This window comes from Drosophila miranda, chromosome 3, assembly GCF_003369915.1.
Source record: "Drosophila miranda strain MSH22 chromosome 3, D.miranda_PacBio2.1, whole genome shotgun sequence".
NCBI classification, from domain to species: Eukaryota; Metazoa; Arthropoda; class Insecta; order Diptera; family Drosophilidae; genus Drosophila; species Drosophila miranda.
In genome coordinates this window covers 13,277,017-13,293,462 of record NC_046676.1, presented here as the reverse complement: position 1 = coordinate 13,293,462, position 16,446 = coordinate 13,277,017, and the positions used below count along the sequence as shown (strand labels likewise).

Below are 16,446 nucleotides of genomic sequence, written 5' to 3'. Positions count from 1 at the left end.
TGTGTAGGACTTAACTGAGCAATCCACCTGGATATCCCAGGCAGTTTAACTTAGTAACTAGCAAGCTTGACGGCTAATCATACATGTTTCTGTATATACTCGTATGTAAGGGGGTGTATGTGTGGCGTGGGCTGGAACTAAGAAAATGTACGAAAAAATTAGCAACTAACGATTTGAACTTGTGCCAAAGTGCCAAACGGCATCTTGATTGCTGCTTACACCAGAACTGCTAGTGTCGCACTCATCTTCGCCTGGACCTGGACCTGGACCTGTAGATGGCTGTGGTTGTCGCTGCTGTTGCTCTTCTTCATGGAGGTCTTGAGATTACTGCGTATGCGGTGGATTTCCTCCACCGACAGCGAATGTGAGATGGACGCACTGCCGGAGTTCGAGCTGCTGCCACTGTGGGGTACACAAAGGGAAAATTAGAAAATCTGCAGTTCAGTTCAGAGGCACCCAAAAAACAAACCACCCAAACCATCATACGTGGCAGGAATAGCGTGAGAATATGGTGGGTGAGGTCGACGGGTCTGTAATTACAACTCGTACGACTTCCAGCCGCAGATAAGGGAAGACAATCCCCCCCAGAAAAATCAGGAATCCTCAAGATTCCTTCTTAGCTGAACCAAAAGACTATTTAGAAACACCTGTGTGAACCCTGCCCTGAAAAACGTCTTTAATTATTCAGCTTTGGGTTTATTTTTCAAAATATAATACCATTTCTACATAGCTATTATCTTCCAAAGATAAATAACCTCTCTCCTGAAAGGATTGTCGGCTTAAGTCTATTTTCTGCCCAATCCAAAAGAATATTGGTTAGTGCCGGCCACAATGCAGAGCAAAAGAATCTTGAGCTTCATCTTCAGTTTTGAAATGAGTTGGGTCCCCATCCCTCTGTGCCTTTTATAGAATATTTCTATTCCCTTCCCTAAGCGAATTGGCAACGCCTTTAAACCTTTAGATTCCCGATTAGGTCCGGTGTTTGCACTTGTCAGCAAAGGTCAATCGTTATTGTGACCCCAGAATATTAAAGAACGCAATGTAAATCAAACAAGAACCAAATGATTGGCAAAACGAAGTGTAATTGCCTGAGGAATGGAAGGAATACCTTCCATTGAGGTGGGCCACAATGAACAGTAGGAGCATCTTCAGCTTCATCCTGATGTTGATCTCCACGGCGGTGGCTGCCTTCGCCTTGAGTATCTGCTGCAGTTGTTGCTGGTGGGCTAGCTGCTGTTGCTGTTGCAGCAACGGCACCCAAAAAACATCTCTCCGCCCAAGGTCCCAGATACCATCATATGTGACATATTCTCCCGATTTGGAGAACAATGCTCAACGATTTGCTTATTGACCCCTTATTAGCCCTATTTAATTGAATGCTAGATCATTTTAAATTTTAGCACATCCAATAAAAGTACCTACTCTCCCAGGATCAGGAGAATCCAGACTCCAGAATGTCGACTACGAAAATGAGGTCGATTTTTTGAAAATTTAATAATGATTATTTCCGAGATTCGTGCCCTATATGGCAGAAACCCCAAAGTATGGCATGTATTATAAAAATCAAACGTTCTCCATTTTTTTTAATGATGCAACTTTTAGATGTTTTTTGCAAAAATCCTAAAAAGATAGATATCTTATTTCTGATGCCAATCGATTGATAAGATCATGCGTTATATTGCCAACATATAGCGTACAGAAAGATACCAGCATTTTAATTATATTTAAGTTCGAATTTAAGAATAGTGAAATAGTTTTCATTCATATTTATTGATTCTTCATACGCATGTTCATAATACATAATTGCATATTTGATGACTTATGATAGATATTTGCCATAATTTTAAATATATGCTTTTAAAGTGTATGTGGGTGTGTGTAGGGGAGTGTGCTTTAATCGTTTAACATTATCATTGTGGTGTATGCATATTCAATATTCGTTTATACTCGTATAGCTTCCGGCATTCGCAATTGAACGCTGAACAGCTGAACGTAATCGGTTTACATATAATGCGCATAATATAGGTTTAAGAATGTATGTATCTAGACGTGTGTAGGACTTAACTGAGCAATCCACATGGATATCCCAGGCAGTTTAACTTAGTAACTAGCAAGCTTGACGGCTAATCATACATGTTTCTGTATATACTCGTATGTAAGGGGGTGTATGTGTGGCGTGGGCTTGAACTAAAACAATTTACAAATAATTAGCAACTATTGCGAGAACTAAAAAGTGTGATAAAATCTAGTTAGATGCTAGATCTGCCGATAATTACTTGTATGTTATATTATGTTTATGGTTTAGCTTTATGGGTACTAACTTTTCAACACTTAGATTCTAGGGAAAAGGTGCGGCCTGCCAATTGGAAAGATTTCATTATACTCGTATTACCACTCAATTCTTGCATATCTCAAAGAGCCTGCAGCCTCGTTTAAACAGTGTAAATGCATCAATCGCTTGTTTGGTGATTGGAGTTCTTCGTTATCATTCAATTGTCTCATCTATGAATGTGTGATTCTGTGAATTCTGTTTCTGTTTCTGCTTCAGTGCCTGTATCGTATCTGTATCTTTATCTGTGGTTGTGTTTTAGTATGAATTATGCAATAAGATCAGCCTTAGTTATATAATAATTGTTACTCGTGAAAACGCATTCTGTAAGTTTGGGTTGCCTATGACGATATTTGCGTTAAGCGCTGGCAAATATGTGAGAACCTCTTTCAATATAATACGCGACTTTCCTCCTTCGGCAAGTTTAAGGGTTTCTCTAAAAAACAATTTTACAAAAAATCTATTAAAGTAAAAATCTGTAAATTTTACTAGCAAAAATTTACGTTTTGTTTTCGTTTTGGATTTCCAAATTGTTTTTGTTTTTCTTCTTCTTCTTTTTATATTATAAAATGTCCGAGGCTATGGTATATCGTGTTATATTCATGTTTAAAAACATTACAAGTTTTAGTATCGGTTTAGTATTTAATTTAGTTGACTTGACTTGACTGGAAATTCGGCTAAATGCTCAAATACAAATCTTATTGTTACGCGGTGCAACGTCTATCGCATTCTCCCGTTCTTTAGGCATATAAAACCTACGCTAGTTGTGTATTGGATTAATAATATTAATGTCGCTTAAATATTTTGTGCACTAGTCGAACACGAACACGAATACGAATACGAACACGAACACGAACTCGAATGATCAATGGATGGATACTGAAGAAATGAACCTGCCCTGGCGGCCCCCTCAATATTACGAGCTAAATCGGCTATGCATACATATATACGTGGCTACTTCTATTGGGGCATTTCATCGACACTGTGCAGATCGAAAGCAAACTAAAGGAACGAATACTTTCAGTTCGATTCAGTTTGTTTTCAATGGTTGGAACAGGCATTTGGGTGTGGTGTTGGTGACTAACATAATACAATATTGCATACAAACGCGCACACTTTCTGTCGGATTAGAAATATTTTTGTTTAGTTGCTGCTCTCGGTCAGCCTACATAAATTTATATCACACTCAATAAATATAATAAAAGTAATTTAAGATTGTGTTTCGTTTAGCTTCCCTCTGGTATGGGCACTGCCTCGACAAATCGGACACGACACACATGCACGCACCTAACATCCGTCTCTATTTGCAATATTTGCATTTATAATTACTTTCTTGTGGGTTTAGCGCTTTCAACTTGAATGTTGTGTATTTGCTGTGAATATACAGAAGTAGCAACGATTTGATTTGTGTCTGAAATGGATCCATTGCTATGCCTGCTATGTATTCTATGCCTTCGTGTTGCTTAATGCTCTACTTGTGGCGTCTTTCCTCGGGTGCAGGCAGCCGCAGCTATTCGTTGTGAATGGCAATGACTGTTGACTAACTCTAATTAACGACTTAACGATTTGGCAAATGTTAGATTTGATTCCCGCAGCTCGTGCAGCTCTTACAGATCAGCCTAGTGCAGCCGATGGTGATTGGCCTTGGGCATGGTGCCAACGATGCGAACTCGTCCCAAAGTGCCAACGGCTCCAGCGCCAGCCCCGCCTGACAGACGCTGATGGTGGTTCAGCATCTGTTGTTGTTGCTGCTGTTGAAGCTGTTGTTGCTGTTGGAGTTGCTGCTGTTGGAGTTGTTGCTGTTGAATCTGTTGCTGTTGAATCTGCTGCTGTTGATGCTGCTGAGGATGATACTGGCCGCCTGGCAGATGCGGCTGCGACTGCGGCGCGTGCTTGGCATCGTTACAATCGCAGAACTGCGGCGGCGGCGCCAGGACCAAGTTCTCGGTGCACAGCTGCATATTGTTGTTGCCAGGCTGCGCTACAGTCGCCCCGCCCGGACCACCAGCAACAGCAGCAGAGGCAACAGCCACCAACTGTCCGCTGGGCAAGACGCCCACAATATGCGTGGCCATCTGCTGCTGCTGTTGTTGGTGTTGGATCTGCTGGAGCTGGTGTGGGTGGGGATGGGGATGCTGGCGTTGCAATGTGTGCTGCGGAACCTCACCATCGCTGTCGGCCTCCAGCGGCGGCGGCAACTGCATTAGCGAGACGGCCGAGGTGCGGGTCACGCCCCGCTGCATGGCAATGGCCGCCGCCTGCTTGCGTGTGAGCGAGTTGTGCCGCTGGAAGGCCTTGGCAGGCGGCGAGGGGCTCAGGTCTCCGTCGTCATCCTCCAGGTCGGAACGCTGCTCCATCTCCGACTCGTGGCCGCTGTTTCCCTTGTGCAACTGCTGCTGATGCTTGGCCACCAGGGCGGCCGTGTTGCTGGCTCCTCCGGCGGCGGCTGCCTTCGCCTTGAGGATCTGCTGCAGATGTTGCTGGTGGGCCAGCTGCTGTTGCTGTTGCTGCAAGATCTGCTGCTGCGTGGCTATCAATTTCTGGTTGGGATTCGCCTGCTGTTGCAGCTGCTGCTGCTGCTGTTGCTGCTGATGATGATGCACGTTGGGTATGCGCCCCAGAACCTGTGGACTCATCACTGATGTGGCATTGTTGCCGCCGAGAGATTTCATGTTGATGTTGCTGGCCATTGTAGCCACAGTGGCTGTCGGCTTGGTGATAAGCTGCTGCTGCTGCTGATGCTGCTGATGCTGCTGTATAACGGGAGCGTGCTGCTGTTGCACCAACTGCTTGACAGTCAGCGTGGTGGTGGCTCCTCCACTTGCTGCTCCAATGCTGATTGTTGTCTTGGCCATGGGCTTGGTGGAGGCCATGGGCTGATCGGGTATAGTCTTCGGCTCTTCCACAATGGTCACTGTCGGCTTCTTCTTGATAGTGTCAGTGGGCTTGGCGACTGCCGCTGTTGCTGCAGCTCCTCCTCCTCCTCCTGCTATGGCCATCAGACCATCTTGATCGCTGCTTACACCAGAACTGCTAGTGTCGCACTCATCTTCGCCTGGACCTGGACCTGGAGATGGCTGTGGTTGCTGCTGCTGCTTCTGTTGCTCCTCGTCAGGCTTCTTCGCGAAGCCATTGGGCGAGGACTTGGAGGTCTTGAGATTACTGCGTATGCGTTGTATTTCCTCCACCGACAGCGAATGTGAGATGGACGCACTGCCGGAGTTCGAGCTGCTGCCACTGTGTGGGAGACAAAGGGAAAATTAGCAAATCTGCAGTTCAGTTCAGAGGCACCCAAAAAAACAAACCACCCAAACCATCATACGTGGCAGGAATAGCGTGAGAATATGGTGGGTGAGGTCGACGGGTCTGTAATTAAAACTCGTGCGACTTCCAGCCGCAGATAAGGGAAGACAATCCCCCCCAGAAAAATCAGGAATCCTCAAGATTCCTTCTTAGCTGAACCAAAAGACTATTTAGAAACACCTGTGTGAACCCTGTCCTGAAAAGCGACTTTAATTATTCAGCTTCGGGTTTATTTTTCAAAGGATAATACCATTTCTACATAGGTATTATATCGCAAAGATAAATAACCTTTCTCCTGAAAGGATTGTCGGTTTAAGGCTATTTTCTGCCCAATCCAAAAGAATATTGGTTAGTGCCGGCCACAATGCAGAGCAAAAGAATCTTGAGCTTCATCTTCAGTTATGAAATGAGTTGGGTCCCCTTCCTTCTCTGCTCTTTATGGAATATTTCTATTCCGATCCCTAAACGAATTGGCAACGCCTTTTAATCTTTTGGATTCCCGATTAGGTCCGGTGTTTGCACTTGTCAGCAAAGGTCAATTGTTCTTGTGACCCCAGAACATTAAAGAACCCAATGTAAATCAAAGAAGAACCAAATGATTGGCAAAACGAAATGTAATTGCCTGAGGAATGGAAGGAATACCATCCATTGAGGTGGGCCACAATGAACAGTAGGAGCATCTTCAGCTTCAGCGTCAACTTGATGTTGATCTTCAGTTTTTGAATGACCCGTGACCAGCACCTAATACGACTTTTATAGATGGTTTCATAATCGAATTTTCAACGCCTTCATAACAGCTAATTCGTTCTAGACTCATTGCAAAACACTATTAGCCATGCATATTTGAGTAAAACGTTAATTATACCCGATACTCAAAATGAGTATTGGGGTATATTAGATTTGTGGTAAAAGTGGATGTGTGTAACGTCCAGAAGGAATCGTTTCCGACCCCATAAAGTATATATATTTTTGATCAGCATCAATAGCCGAGTCGATTGAGCCCTGTCTGTCTGTCCGTCTGTCCGTCCGTCCGTCCGTCCGTCCCCTTCAGCGCCTAGTGCTCAAAGACTATAAGAGCTAGAGCAACGATGTTTTGTATCCAGACTTCTGTGATATGTCACTACTACAAAAATATTTCAAAACTTCGCCACGCCCACTTCCGCCCCCACAAAGGACGAAAATCTGTGGCATCCACATTTTTAAAGATACGATAAAACCAAAAACGCAGAATCGTAGAGGATGACTATATGTTTTAGAATGTAAGATCTCTGTCGCTCTGTCTCTCTCTAACACACAGGTTTCATGGTCGATTTTGCCAATTGCAAAATATGAGTTCAAGGATCTCAGAACCTATAAGAGCCAGAGCAACCAAATTTGGTATCCACACTCCTGTGATATCGGACCTTGACCGTTTCGTGTCCAAATTTCGCCACACCCCCTTCCGCCCCCGCAAAGGACGAAAATCTGGGGCATCCACAAATCTCAGAGACTATTAAGGCTAGAGTAACCAAATTTGGTATCCGCACTTCTGTTAGATCTCACTATAAAACGTATATCTCAGAATTTCGCCCCACCCCCTTCCGCCCCCACAAAGGACGAAAATCTGTTGCATCCACAATATTGCACATTCGAGAAAACTAAAAACGCAGAATCATAGATAACGACCATATCTATCAGATTGCTGAATCTGGACCAGATCAGATAATTTGTATAGCCGAAAGGAACAAATCAATTTGCACTGGCTACGCAGCGCCCGACGTCACGCTCAGACTGATTTTCTGTCTCTCTCGCACGCACTCTTTGTCGTGTCGTTTAATATTAGCAGCGTCTGCCGGAGGAGAGCCATACTGACTTAGTATCGGGTATAACCGTAGAGTTGCGGTGTCCGCAGCAACTCACAACGTTCCCCCTCGTTTTCGATTCGAATGGATGCAAACACCGGACATGATCGGAAATCTATGAGTTGGCACTCCTATGGAATGTGTTGCCAATTCAATTAGTGACGTGGAAATTCTGGAAAAGATTCAGCTGAAAGAGGACTTAACTTAGGCTTGACATATCGACATCTAAAGATATATCTGAGTGTTCTTGTACTCATCCTCATCTACACATCTGCGCACGATGATAAGGTAGCTCCTAGATATGTACGTTCTCGTATGTGAAGGAGGAGTCTAAGGGCGTGGCTTTGGTCCAAATGCTAGTCCAAAGTCCAAAGAGAGACTTATGCAAACACCGGATATAATCAGGTATCCATTAGGTAGTTAAGACATTGCCAATTCTATTAGAGTCGAGGACTTTCTATAAAAAACCACTCGACTCATTCACACGCCCATCTCGGGTGGCGTTCAAGGAGTACTATAGCCGATATGCGACTTTGGGCACTGTGTACAAATCGATAAAAAAACTGAAAGGTTCGGGGGTCACCGAATAGTGTCTAAGCTATCTAGGCTTCGCTTTCCTATTCCCTAGTGGTGTACCTCAGTTACAATCGCCTTTGAATCCGATTCTCTCTTTAGTTGATCTCCGTCTTAAATGTAGAGATTCGAGATTCGCCACTGATTTGGGTTCGACTTCGCTTACCTGGCCTGACTGTTGCCGCTGGTCTCGGGCACATCGAACAGGGCTATCTTCTCGTTGAGCTTCGTGTTGCGTGCCACAAGAATCGAGTTCTCGTCCTCCCCATCCGACTCGCTGCAGCTGTAGTCCGGCTCGGGGATGGGCGGGGCTCCACCTCCACCACCACCACCATTCCCATTTCCATTCTGTGCTGCTTGCTGAGCTGCAGCAGGCGCCGGCTGGGACTGCAACTGAGACTGTGGTGGCGGTGGTGCAGGCGGGGACTGGGGCTCCGGCTGCTGTTGCTGTTGCTGTTGCTGCACTGGCACCTGCACCTGAGGCGCCGCATAGTGGGAGGTCGTTCCAGTGGGCTGCTGCTGAGGCTGCTGTTGTTGCTGCTGCGGACGCATCTGTGTGGGAGCTGCATACTGGCTGACCTGGTGCTGTGCCTGTGGCTGTACCTGTGGCAGTGGCTGTTGCTGTTGCTGCTGAGAGCTCGCGGAGGTCTCTTGGGGCGGCTTCTCTTGCGCCTGACGCAGCTTCCAGGCCATCACGTTGCGCAGCTCTTGGGGCGAGGCATAGATCTTGGCGTTGGCCGAGGGATTGAAACTGCTCTGGACGCCATCGATGGCCGCACTGGTCACGGCATCGTTCTCGGTCCGCTTCTTCAGCTTCTGCTGCAAGGAGATGGTGCTCTCGTACTCCGAGACGCTGCTTCGGGTCTCCACCTTGACCACCTGGCCGACAGGCGGCGGCGGTGGGGGATGATTGGGTGGCGGAAGCACTGGGCCGGCTGCCCCCTTGGCTTCCGTGGTGTTGAGACGCTGCATCGAGGCGTGCAGCGTGGCCACATCGTCCTGCGAGTGATGACCCTTGCCGGCCGCCTGCCAGATGGACGAGACTGAGCCGTGCAGCTGGGCGCCGTGCAGGTCGGGCGTGGAGTGGAAACGCTTCAAGTCGCGTCCTCCTGCGCCGCCTACTCCCCCAGCCCCACCCACTGTGGGCGTGGCCACTGGCTTGCCACGCAGGGTGCCGCCGCTGCCGCTGCCAATGATCCCTACGTGCTTGCTCCTGGCCGTCTTGCGCTTCATTTCCGCCACACTGCCGTAGACCAGGGGTCCGCTCCTCATGGGGGATCCGTTCGTGGCGGGAGGCGTGGCCGCGCCACTGTCCGTGCCCGACTGGAACCGGGAGCTGGTCATCATGGTGGCATAACGGCTGGCATTGGCGGCACTGCCATCGCCCTGCTGCCGCTGGAAGAGCTCCTCCAGCTCGGCGGCCGTGATTCGACTGGATGTAGGCCGGGCCTTGATGCTGGCCGTCCGCAGCTGGACGGGGGTGCCGGGTCCTGTCTGATTGTTGTTGCCGTTGCCGTTGCCGTTACTTGTGGCCACGGACGCCGCAATGGACGTGGCAATGGACTCCACCGAATTGGACTTGGTGTGCTGCACATCGTCCTCCTTCTCGCCGCCGTTCTCGAGGCCAGCCACCATGGACTTGGCCCTGGCCCGTCCCACGCTCAGCGTCGTCTTAGGGTCCCTTCGCGGTGGCATGGGTGCCATCCGCACACTCCCTCCGGCCGAGGAGCCGCCGCCGCCACCGCCATGACTGCCCGGTCCCATAGACATCTTGCGCGGCAATGTGGCGCACTGGCGGTGCGACGTCTGCGGAGTGCTCGGGCCACTCGACAAGTGCTGGCTGCCGGCCCTGGCCCCGCTGGGCAGGTACTGGACAGTGGCCTGCATCTGGTGGGGGAACTGCGGCGATATCACCGTCATGTTGACCAGGGCTCCCGCCGAGCGGATCATCTCCACCACCTGCTCGTGCGATGCGGCGCTCACGTCCTCCCCGTTGATGGTCAGCAGGAAGTCGCCCGGCCGCAGGCCGGCCATGTCGGCCACTCCGCCCGGATCCACGTCGTCCAGATACTGCAGAGCCGGAAAACGTTCCGAGGGTCGCAGCTGCATCAGCTGGGAGCTGGCCTTGGCCCCCCGTAATATGAAGCCGAAGCCGCGCTTGGCGCGGTGCAGCACCACCGAACGTGGGGCATTGTAGGCGCTGCAAGAGATATGGATTAGTTTAGGTTGGATTCGATTTCGGAGACTGGATCCTCGTACCTCTTCTTGATGCGCGGCGCTGTGGCGCTGCTGTACTGTCCAATGGAGTTGTTGTTGTTGTTGTGGCTGCCCATGGGGGCACCGCCTGCTCCCCCGTTACTCTCTGCCAACTGCTGTGGCTGCTGGCAGGACCCGTTGCTGGTCATCGAGAGCGAGGGCGAATGGTGGGGCTGCTGCAGCAGGGTGCTCGAGCTGCCCGAGTGCCCGCCGAGGCTGAGCTGCGGCGATCCCTGGTAGGAGGCCGAGGAGGAGGGCTGCTGCTGCTGCTGCTGCTGGTGCTGGTGGTGCTGCTGCTGTTTCTGCTGCTGCTGGTGCTGCAGTGGGGCCTGCTGGTTGGGGGCGGGCATGCCCGTGCTGGCGGTCATCACGTTGGTGATGTGCTTCTGGCGCAGATTCACCTCCTGGACGCAGTCGGCGGGGAAGAAACCCGACTGATTGGTGCCCCTCACATAGCCCTCGAGGAGGCCGCAGTCGGTGCTGCCCACCACTTCGATGACGTCGCCGGGCTGTAGCCGGATGTGCCCCACTGTGTTGCCGACATACGGCTCCATGCACACGACAGTGGTGCTGGGGTGTCCAATCGAGCAGGCGGCCGAGTCCGAGTTGGTTCCCACGCCCGACGAGTCGCTGATGATGTCGCTCGTATCGCCCAGGGATTTGTCTGTGCGGAGGCAAAGAAAGAGTCAGAATGAGTGTCAGAGTTTGGGTCAGAGTGCGGGGGGCCACTCATTCGAAAGACATGCACTTTGTGTTTGCGTTTGTGTGGGGTGATGGGAGACACAGAAGCCTCTGGCATGTGGAGGCGAAGCGGTTGAAGAAACAATGCGTTGCGGAACTGTGTGATTCATCCGAAGGAAACGAAACGAAACGAAACGAAACGAAACGAGACGGTATGATGTGCGAGTGAATCATGGCAACAGTGTTCCTTAATTGTATCAGAAATGGAATCAGGATCACGGCATCCCTTTGCTAACATTCAATCAATATCCACAGAGGAATCGTATAAATAAAACATGCAATTTGTACTTTTCTTTGGTACAAAAAATCTACTTAAAATGCATGCCCATTATATATATATATATGTATATGTATTGTAGGAGTATAAGGAGTATATACTTAGCCGCTCGTTGTGTTCGAGCTATTATATCTTTTGCGTATGTACAGAGTGTACAGAGAGTACGGATTAAGGGAACTCAACTTAAGATTAAACTTAAACATAAGCTTGGAGGCAAATCAAAAAGAAAGAGACGGAAGTGATTGATTACCTGTGACAATGCTGATGTCGTCCTCGTGCGAACGGTGTCCCGAGGAGCCCTCGGAGAGGCTGGAGCTGGCCGAACTGTAGGCGCCCAGCATGTGCTCCGAGGGGCACGGCGAGGGCGGGCCGTGCAGCTGCAGCTGATGCTGATGCAGCTGAAGCTGGTGCTGGTGCTGGTGGTGCAGATGATGGGGATTGTGGTTGTGCTGCTGCTGCTGCTGTTGGTGGTTCTGATGCTGCATCATCATCATCATCAGACCCCCACCGCCAACACTGGCATTGCCCGTTCCGTTTCCGTTTCCGATTCCGTTTCCGTTTCCGATGCCATTCGGATGGGCACTGTCACTGATCATTGCACCACCAAGACCACCGCCAGCCGCAGCCAGCAGAGCAGCCCCGGCGGCTCCATTGGCGCTCAGCCAGCCGATGCCCGAGCGCCGCTTCGGATTGTAGCGCGGCGGTCCGCGGAAGGGTACTGTGGTGTAAGGATAGTAAGGATAGTATTTCTCTTTTATATGGACATGTGTGTGTGTGTGTGTGTGTATATGTAGCTGTGGTGCAAGTGGTTCTGTGTGTGTGTGTGTGTGTGTGTGTGTGTTAGTCGCAAGCCCCACTCCTCCTGCTCCTCCACCACCTCCTCTCTGTTCGATGATCGGAGAAATGCTGGAGCTCTACTCAATCTATTCTTTTGGGGGTTTCTAAGACGGTGGACCCGTTGTCGTTGGAGGATTACTTACTCGTACTTACTGTCTGGAAGGTACACGACTCTTACAAACAAAGCATTCGGTCAAGGACATTCTAGTAATGTCCTGCCAAAGAAAAAACAAACTTCGCTACGAAACGTGACGTGACATGAGAGAGAGAGAGAGAGACACACAAGAACGAGCCAAAACGGATGGCATGGAATGGAATGGATTGTGGTACATACAGATATTGGATACTATTTGGATACAGTAACGGTAACAGTAACAGTGGGTAAACATTAAGAGTAACAATCATAGAGCAAAGAGTATGTATCGCAAACAAGCAAATGCAAAATGCAAAATACGAAATACGAATATACGAGTTACGAAAATGTGTGAATATATAGGCATATAATTTATCGTTATTTTACATTGATATGAAGGAGGCCTGATTGATGTTTGATGATTGATGAATGATATGAATGAATGCTCAAGGGGGTGGGGGGATGGAGGGAAGGAAACTATACGGTTACGACCGATTTGTACAATATAATAAGTAATAGATTGAGTAGAGAGTAAACAAATCCAAACAGAGAGAAAGAGAGAGAGAGAGATAGAGAACAAATACAAAAATATATAAACTGGAAACTGTTTCAGTTCCATTCGAATATATGAATATGAGTGGGTATATGAGTATAATGACCATGAAGTTCTGTTTCGAGTACGAGTCGAGTGTTCGGAGTGGAGGATGGAAGATGGAAGATGGAGGATGTTGGATGGAGAATGGAGAATGTAGCAATGCAGCAATGGAGAATGCACTTACCAATATCCTCCGATTTGTAGTTCTCAATGACTTCGGCCAGCTCTAAGTTGCCAGCTATGACAGCCACCTAGGAAAGAGAGAGAGAGGGAGAGATCGAGAGAGACATTGGCATTAGATGACCAGGCACCATCCACACTACCCAAAACCAATTGAAACTAAATGTAAATATAAGATACTTAAAGGCTAGACTACAAGCGTAACTACAGTAGCAGCATAATTCCATTCTAGATATACGTTGGACTTTTTACCTGATAGGGAGTTTGGTTGGCAAAGTTCTGGGCGCCGCGCTGGGCGCCGCGAAAGAGAAGCATTCGGGCACAAGCCTCTTGGTTGTTGACGGCGCACACATGCAGCGGACTATTGCCGGACGCATTGCGGCCATCCATGTCAGCACCGTAGAACAGGAGGTGTTCCAAGTGCTGAACCAGGCCGTGCCGACAGGCCTGTCTCATTGCAGATTGCAGGGCAGAACAGGGCGGAAGGATGCAGATACAGTTGCAGATACAGATGCAGATACAGATACAACCCGCGGGTTACAAAAGAGTTAGAAAGCGTTTGTTTTTGTTTTTGTTTTTGTTTTTTAGAGTTAGAGAGAGGAGAGAAAGTAAAGAGAGAGAATTCAAATATTAATTGGCATTCAGCACTTTGGGGGCAGGGGTACAGACACCGGCTGGGGGACTGCGGGCGGGGGCTTCACCAGAGATTCGATGAGGGGGATAAGCATTGGCAGTTACGAATCTGGGAGTCTACGGGACTGGCGTTTTCTATGGACCGCCACCGACTGACCTGATGGACCTCGTTCCAGCCCTGGCTATCCTGGATACCGAGCGTCGCGTGGTCGTGCAGCAGGCTCTCCGTGATCTTCGATTCGCACTTTCTGGTTATCGAGATGTACAGGGGCGTGATCCCACGCCCGTCGCGGTAGTTGGGCGAGGCCCCGAGCTCCAGGAGGGTACTGAAAGTAGGGTAGATGATTAGTATATGGATCGTGGATGGTGTGGCATTTGGAGACTCATCCCAACCTGACCGCCTCCAGGGAGTCGTGCTCCACAGCCCGGTGCAGGGCCGTGGTCCCGTCCTTGGTCCTGTAGTCCAACAGGGCCCCGCCATTGACCAAGGCAATGAGCACTTTGTTCGGTTTCTTGGCACCGGTGGCCACGCTCAGCGGCGTTTCGCCGCTCTCCGAGCAGTGGAAGTTGGGGTCCAGTCCCTTGGCACACATCTTGGCTATCTTCTCCACATGCCCCCCGTTGATGCACTCGAGGAATCGGCGCAGATTGGCCCGGGTGTGCAGGGCCTTCAGCTGGCGCTCGTCCAGGGTCAGCATTTTGTAGACGCGTCGCTTGTACTTGAGCTGCACGAAAGGAAACAAAGGAGGAGCATTTAAGAGGGATCCATCCAGAGACGCACACGCACACTCACCTCCAAGTAGCCGACGGGGCCGTTGAATGGATAGTCGCCCAGCCGACGCTCTTCATCCAGAAACTTTCCCGCCTTCCCGTTCGAGGGCGGGGCGAAGAGGCCGTAGTTGAAGCTCTCCTTAAGTTCCTGCAACAAAAACAACAGAGGATTGGGATGAGTGCAAAGGTAAGAGTGTTTCTATGTGCGAATCAGGTGCTCCATTCGCGTGCTCAAGTCGTGTGTGCGCGAGAGTCAGGACAAAGGACTTCCGGCTTGCCAGTGGGCGAACTTCCTTCTCATAAAAGAGTACAACATACATCATATACATAGACATATACTGTATGTGTGTGTATCTAGGAGGATGCTGTACCCTGTACACAGAATCCTTCACAATGTCCTCCCTAATGAGCGCGTGACATGAGCGCCATCTAGCGACTTCCTCTCACGGGATAGGCACGGGGTGGGGTAAGGGGGAGGGGGTACGGGGTACGGGGGAGAGACTGTCATTATTTACCGTTGCGTTGCCTTTAAGTGGCAATTTCTTGTTTTAATTAAACAAAAAACTCCCTTCTTCTCTTCGGCAGAGCGACAGAGCGACAGAGAGAGAGAGAGGGGGAGAAAGAGAGGACTCCCTCTGCTCAAGTGTATAACGGGTTTGCCGCTGCATTAATTATGCAAACTGCGTGTGTGTGGGTGTATGTGGGTGTGGGTGTGAGCCCTTGAGTGGCAAGTGCCCCCAGGCAGTTGCATGTTGTCTCATAATGTGCCAAATGTTGCCATTAGAGAGCAGAAGAGTTCCCGTCGAAGGTTCCCCCATTCTCCAGTGTTGGCTAATGCATCAGTTAATACAAAAAACATCGAAACAGAGCATGGCAGTTCCGTGGAATGGGAATATTTCTTAGGCTGTCACTTTCTTTGATTGAAAGCCCCACCCCCCCCCAGGACAGGGCAGGCCCCTGGGTCAGGACTTACTTTCCTTGCCTTAATTTGTAGTTCTTAGGTGCGTATTTGTTGGTTCTACAATCAATCAATCTGCCAAAATCATTAGCCAGTGGAGCCCTGAGAAGAGTTTCACAAGAGTCTAGCAAAAGGCTGCAAAACTATCCCCAGTTCGATGCAGTTTCCCTTGCCAGTCACGTAGCCCAGGACTTTGCTGAGATAGTTGTATCCCAGATACATTATACGGGTATACGGCCGCATGCAGCAGGGAAAACCCACCCCTGGATCGCATAAATTTCAACCACACAAACTAACACGCCCCAAAAGTGGCAGTAAAGCCCCACTCCCCTCGTACAGGCCACACACCACTCTCACCCTCTCCTTCAGAGGCAACAAAACACGTTAACTGCTTTGCGCCAAATGGTTTTTATGGCGCCACCCTCTCTGCCACCCCGTGTACACCATCCCTTTTCCTTTTCCCTTCCGAAATCACACCCATCCGAGTCTCAGTCTCAGTCTCAGTCCCAGTCGGAGTCGGAGTCGGAGTCCCAGTCTGAGCCTCAGTCATGCACATGCAAATTGCAGACACGTCGCTGCCCTAGACCCCCATGACCCCCCGCCTGCCGCCAGGCTGTCAAGCGTCGAGGGAGTGGTCCAACCTCCGGCTCTCGGGGGTTGCCCTGCCGGGCCCTGCCCTACCCCTCCTTGGGAGACCGGCGGGGGAGGAGGTTGTGGTTCAAAGTCAAGTTGTTTGCGCAAATTGCATTTTTATGAGTTCTGATTCCGATTTTCCAATCCGTAAGACGGCTCATAAAGAAACGTCCACGTTTTGGGGATACTGGGAAGGGCATCCAAAGAGGGGGGGGCAATCCCCATCTCTGGGCACACCAGAGAACTCGACCCCGCCCCTCCGTGGAAGCTGTTGCAAAAGTAATTTAGAACTTTTTCCCTCTTTTTGGGTTTAAAACACTTTTCCAAAAGTTTTACTCATTTTGCTCACTTTTTCGGGGCCATAAATTGTGTTCTGTTCTGCCTGC

The 16,446-nt window shown here is 49.5% G+C and overlaps 1 protein-coding gene across 10 annotated transcripts in view; it reads right to left on the bottom strand.

Annotated features, from left to right (window-relative positions):
• Window positions 1-1,751: 1,751 nt before the first annotated feature.
• Window positions 1,752-16,446, bottom strand: part of LOC108159170 (SH3 and multiple ankyrin repeat domains protein 1) — a 68,350-nt gene continuing 53,655 nt past the window's right edge. For 7 of the 10 annotated variants that reach the window (XM_017292210.2, XM_033390320.1, XM_033390323.1 and 4 more), the window contains 9 exons: window positions 14,492-14,617; window positions 14,092-14,423; window positions 13,856-14,024; window positions 13,318-13,512; window positions 13,070-13,136; window positions 11,571-12,038; window positions 10,306-10,966; window positions 8,213-10,246; window positions 1,752-5,566 (listed from right to left, as the gene is read on the bottom strand). In XM_017292210.2, the coding sequence (XP_017147699.1) occupies window positions 3,949-5,566; window positions 8,213-10,246; window positions 10,306-10,966; window positions 11,571-12,038; window positions 13,070-13,136; window positions 13,318-13,512; window positions 13,856-14,024; window positions 14,092-14,423; window positions 14,492-14,617 (5,670 nt within the window). In that variant the 3' untranslated portion in view covers window positions 1,752-3,948. The remainder of the gene's footprint in view (window positions 5,567-8,212; window positions 10,247-10,305; window positions 10,967-11,570; window positions 12,039-13,069; window positions 13,137-13,317; window positions 13,513-13,855; window positions 14,025-14,091; window positions 14,424-14,491; window positions 14,618-16,446) is intronic. The other 3 variants (XM_017292214.2, XM_017292212.2, XM_017292215.2) reach the window with 3 other exon arrangements.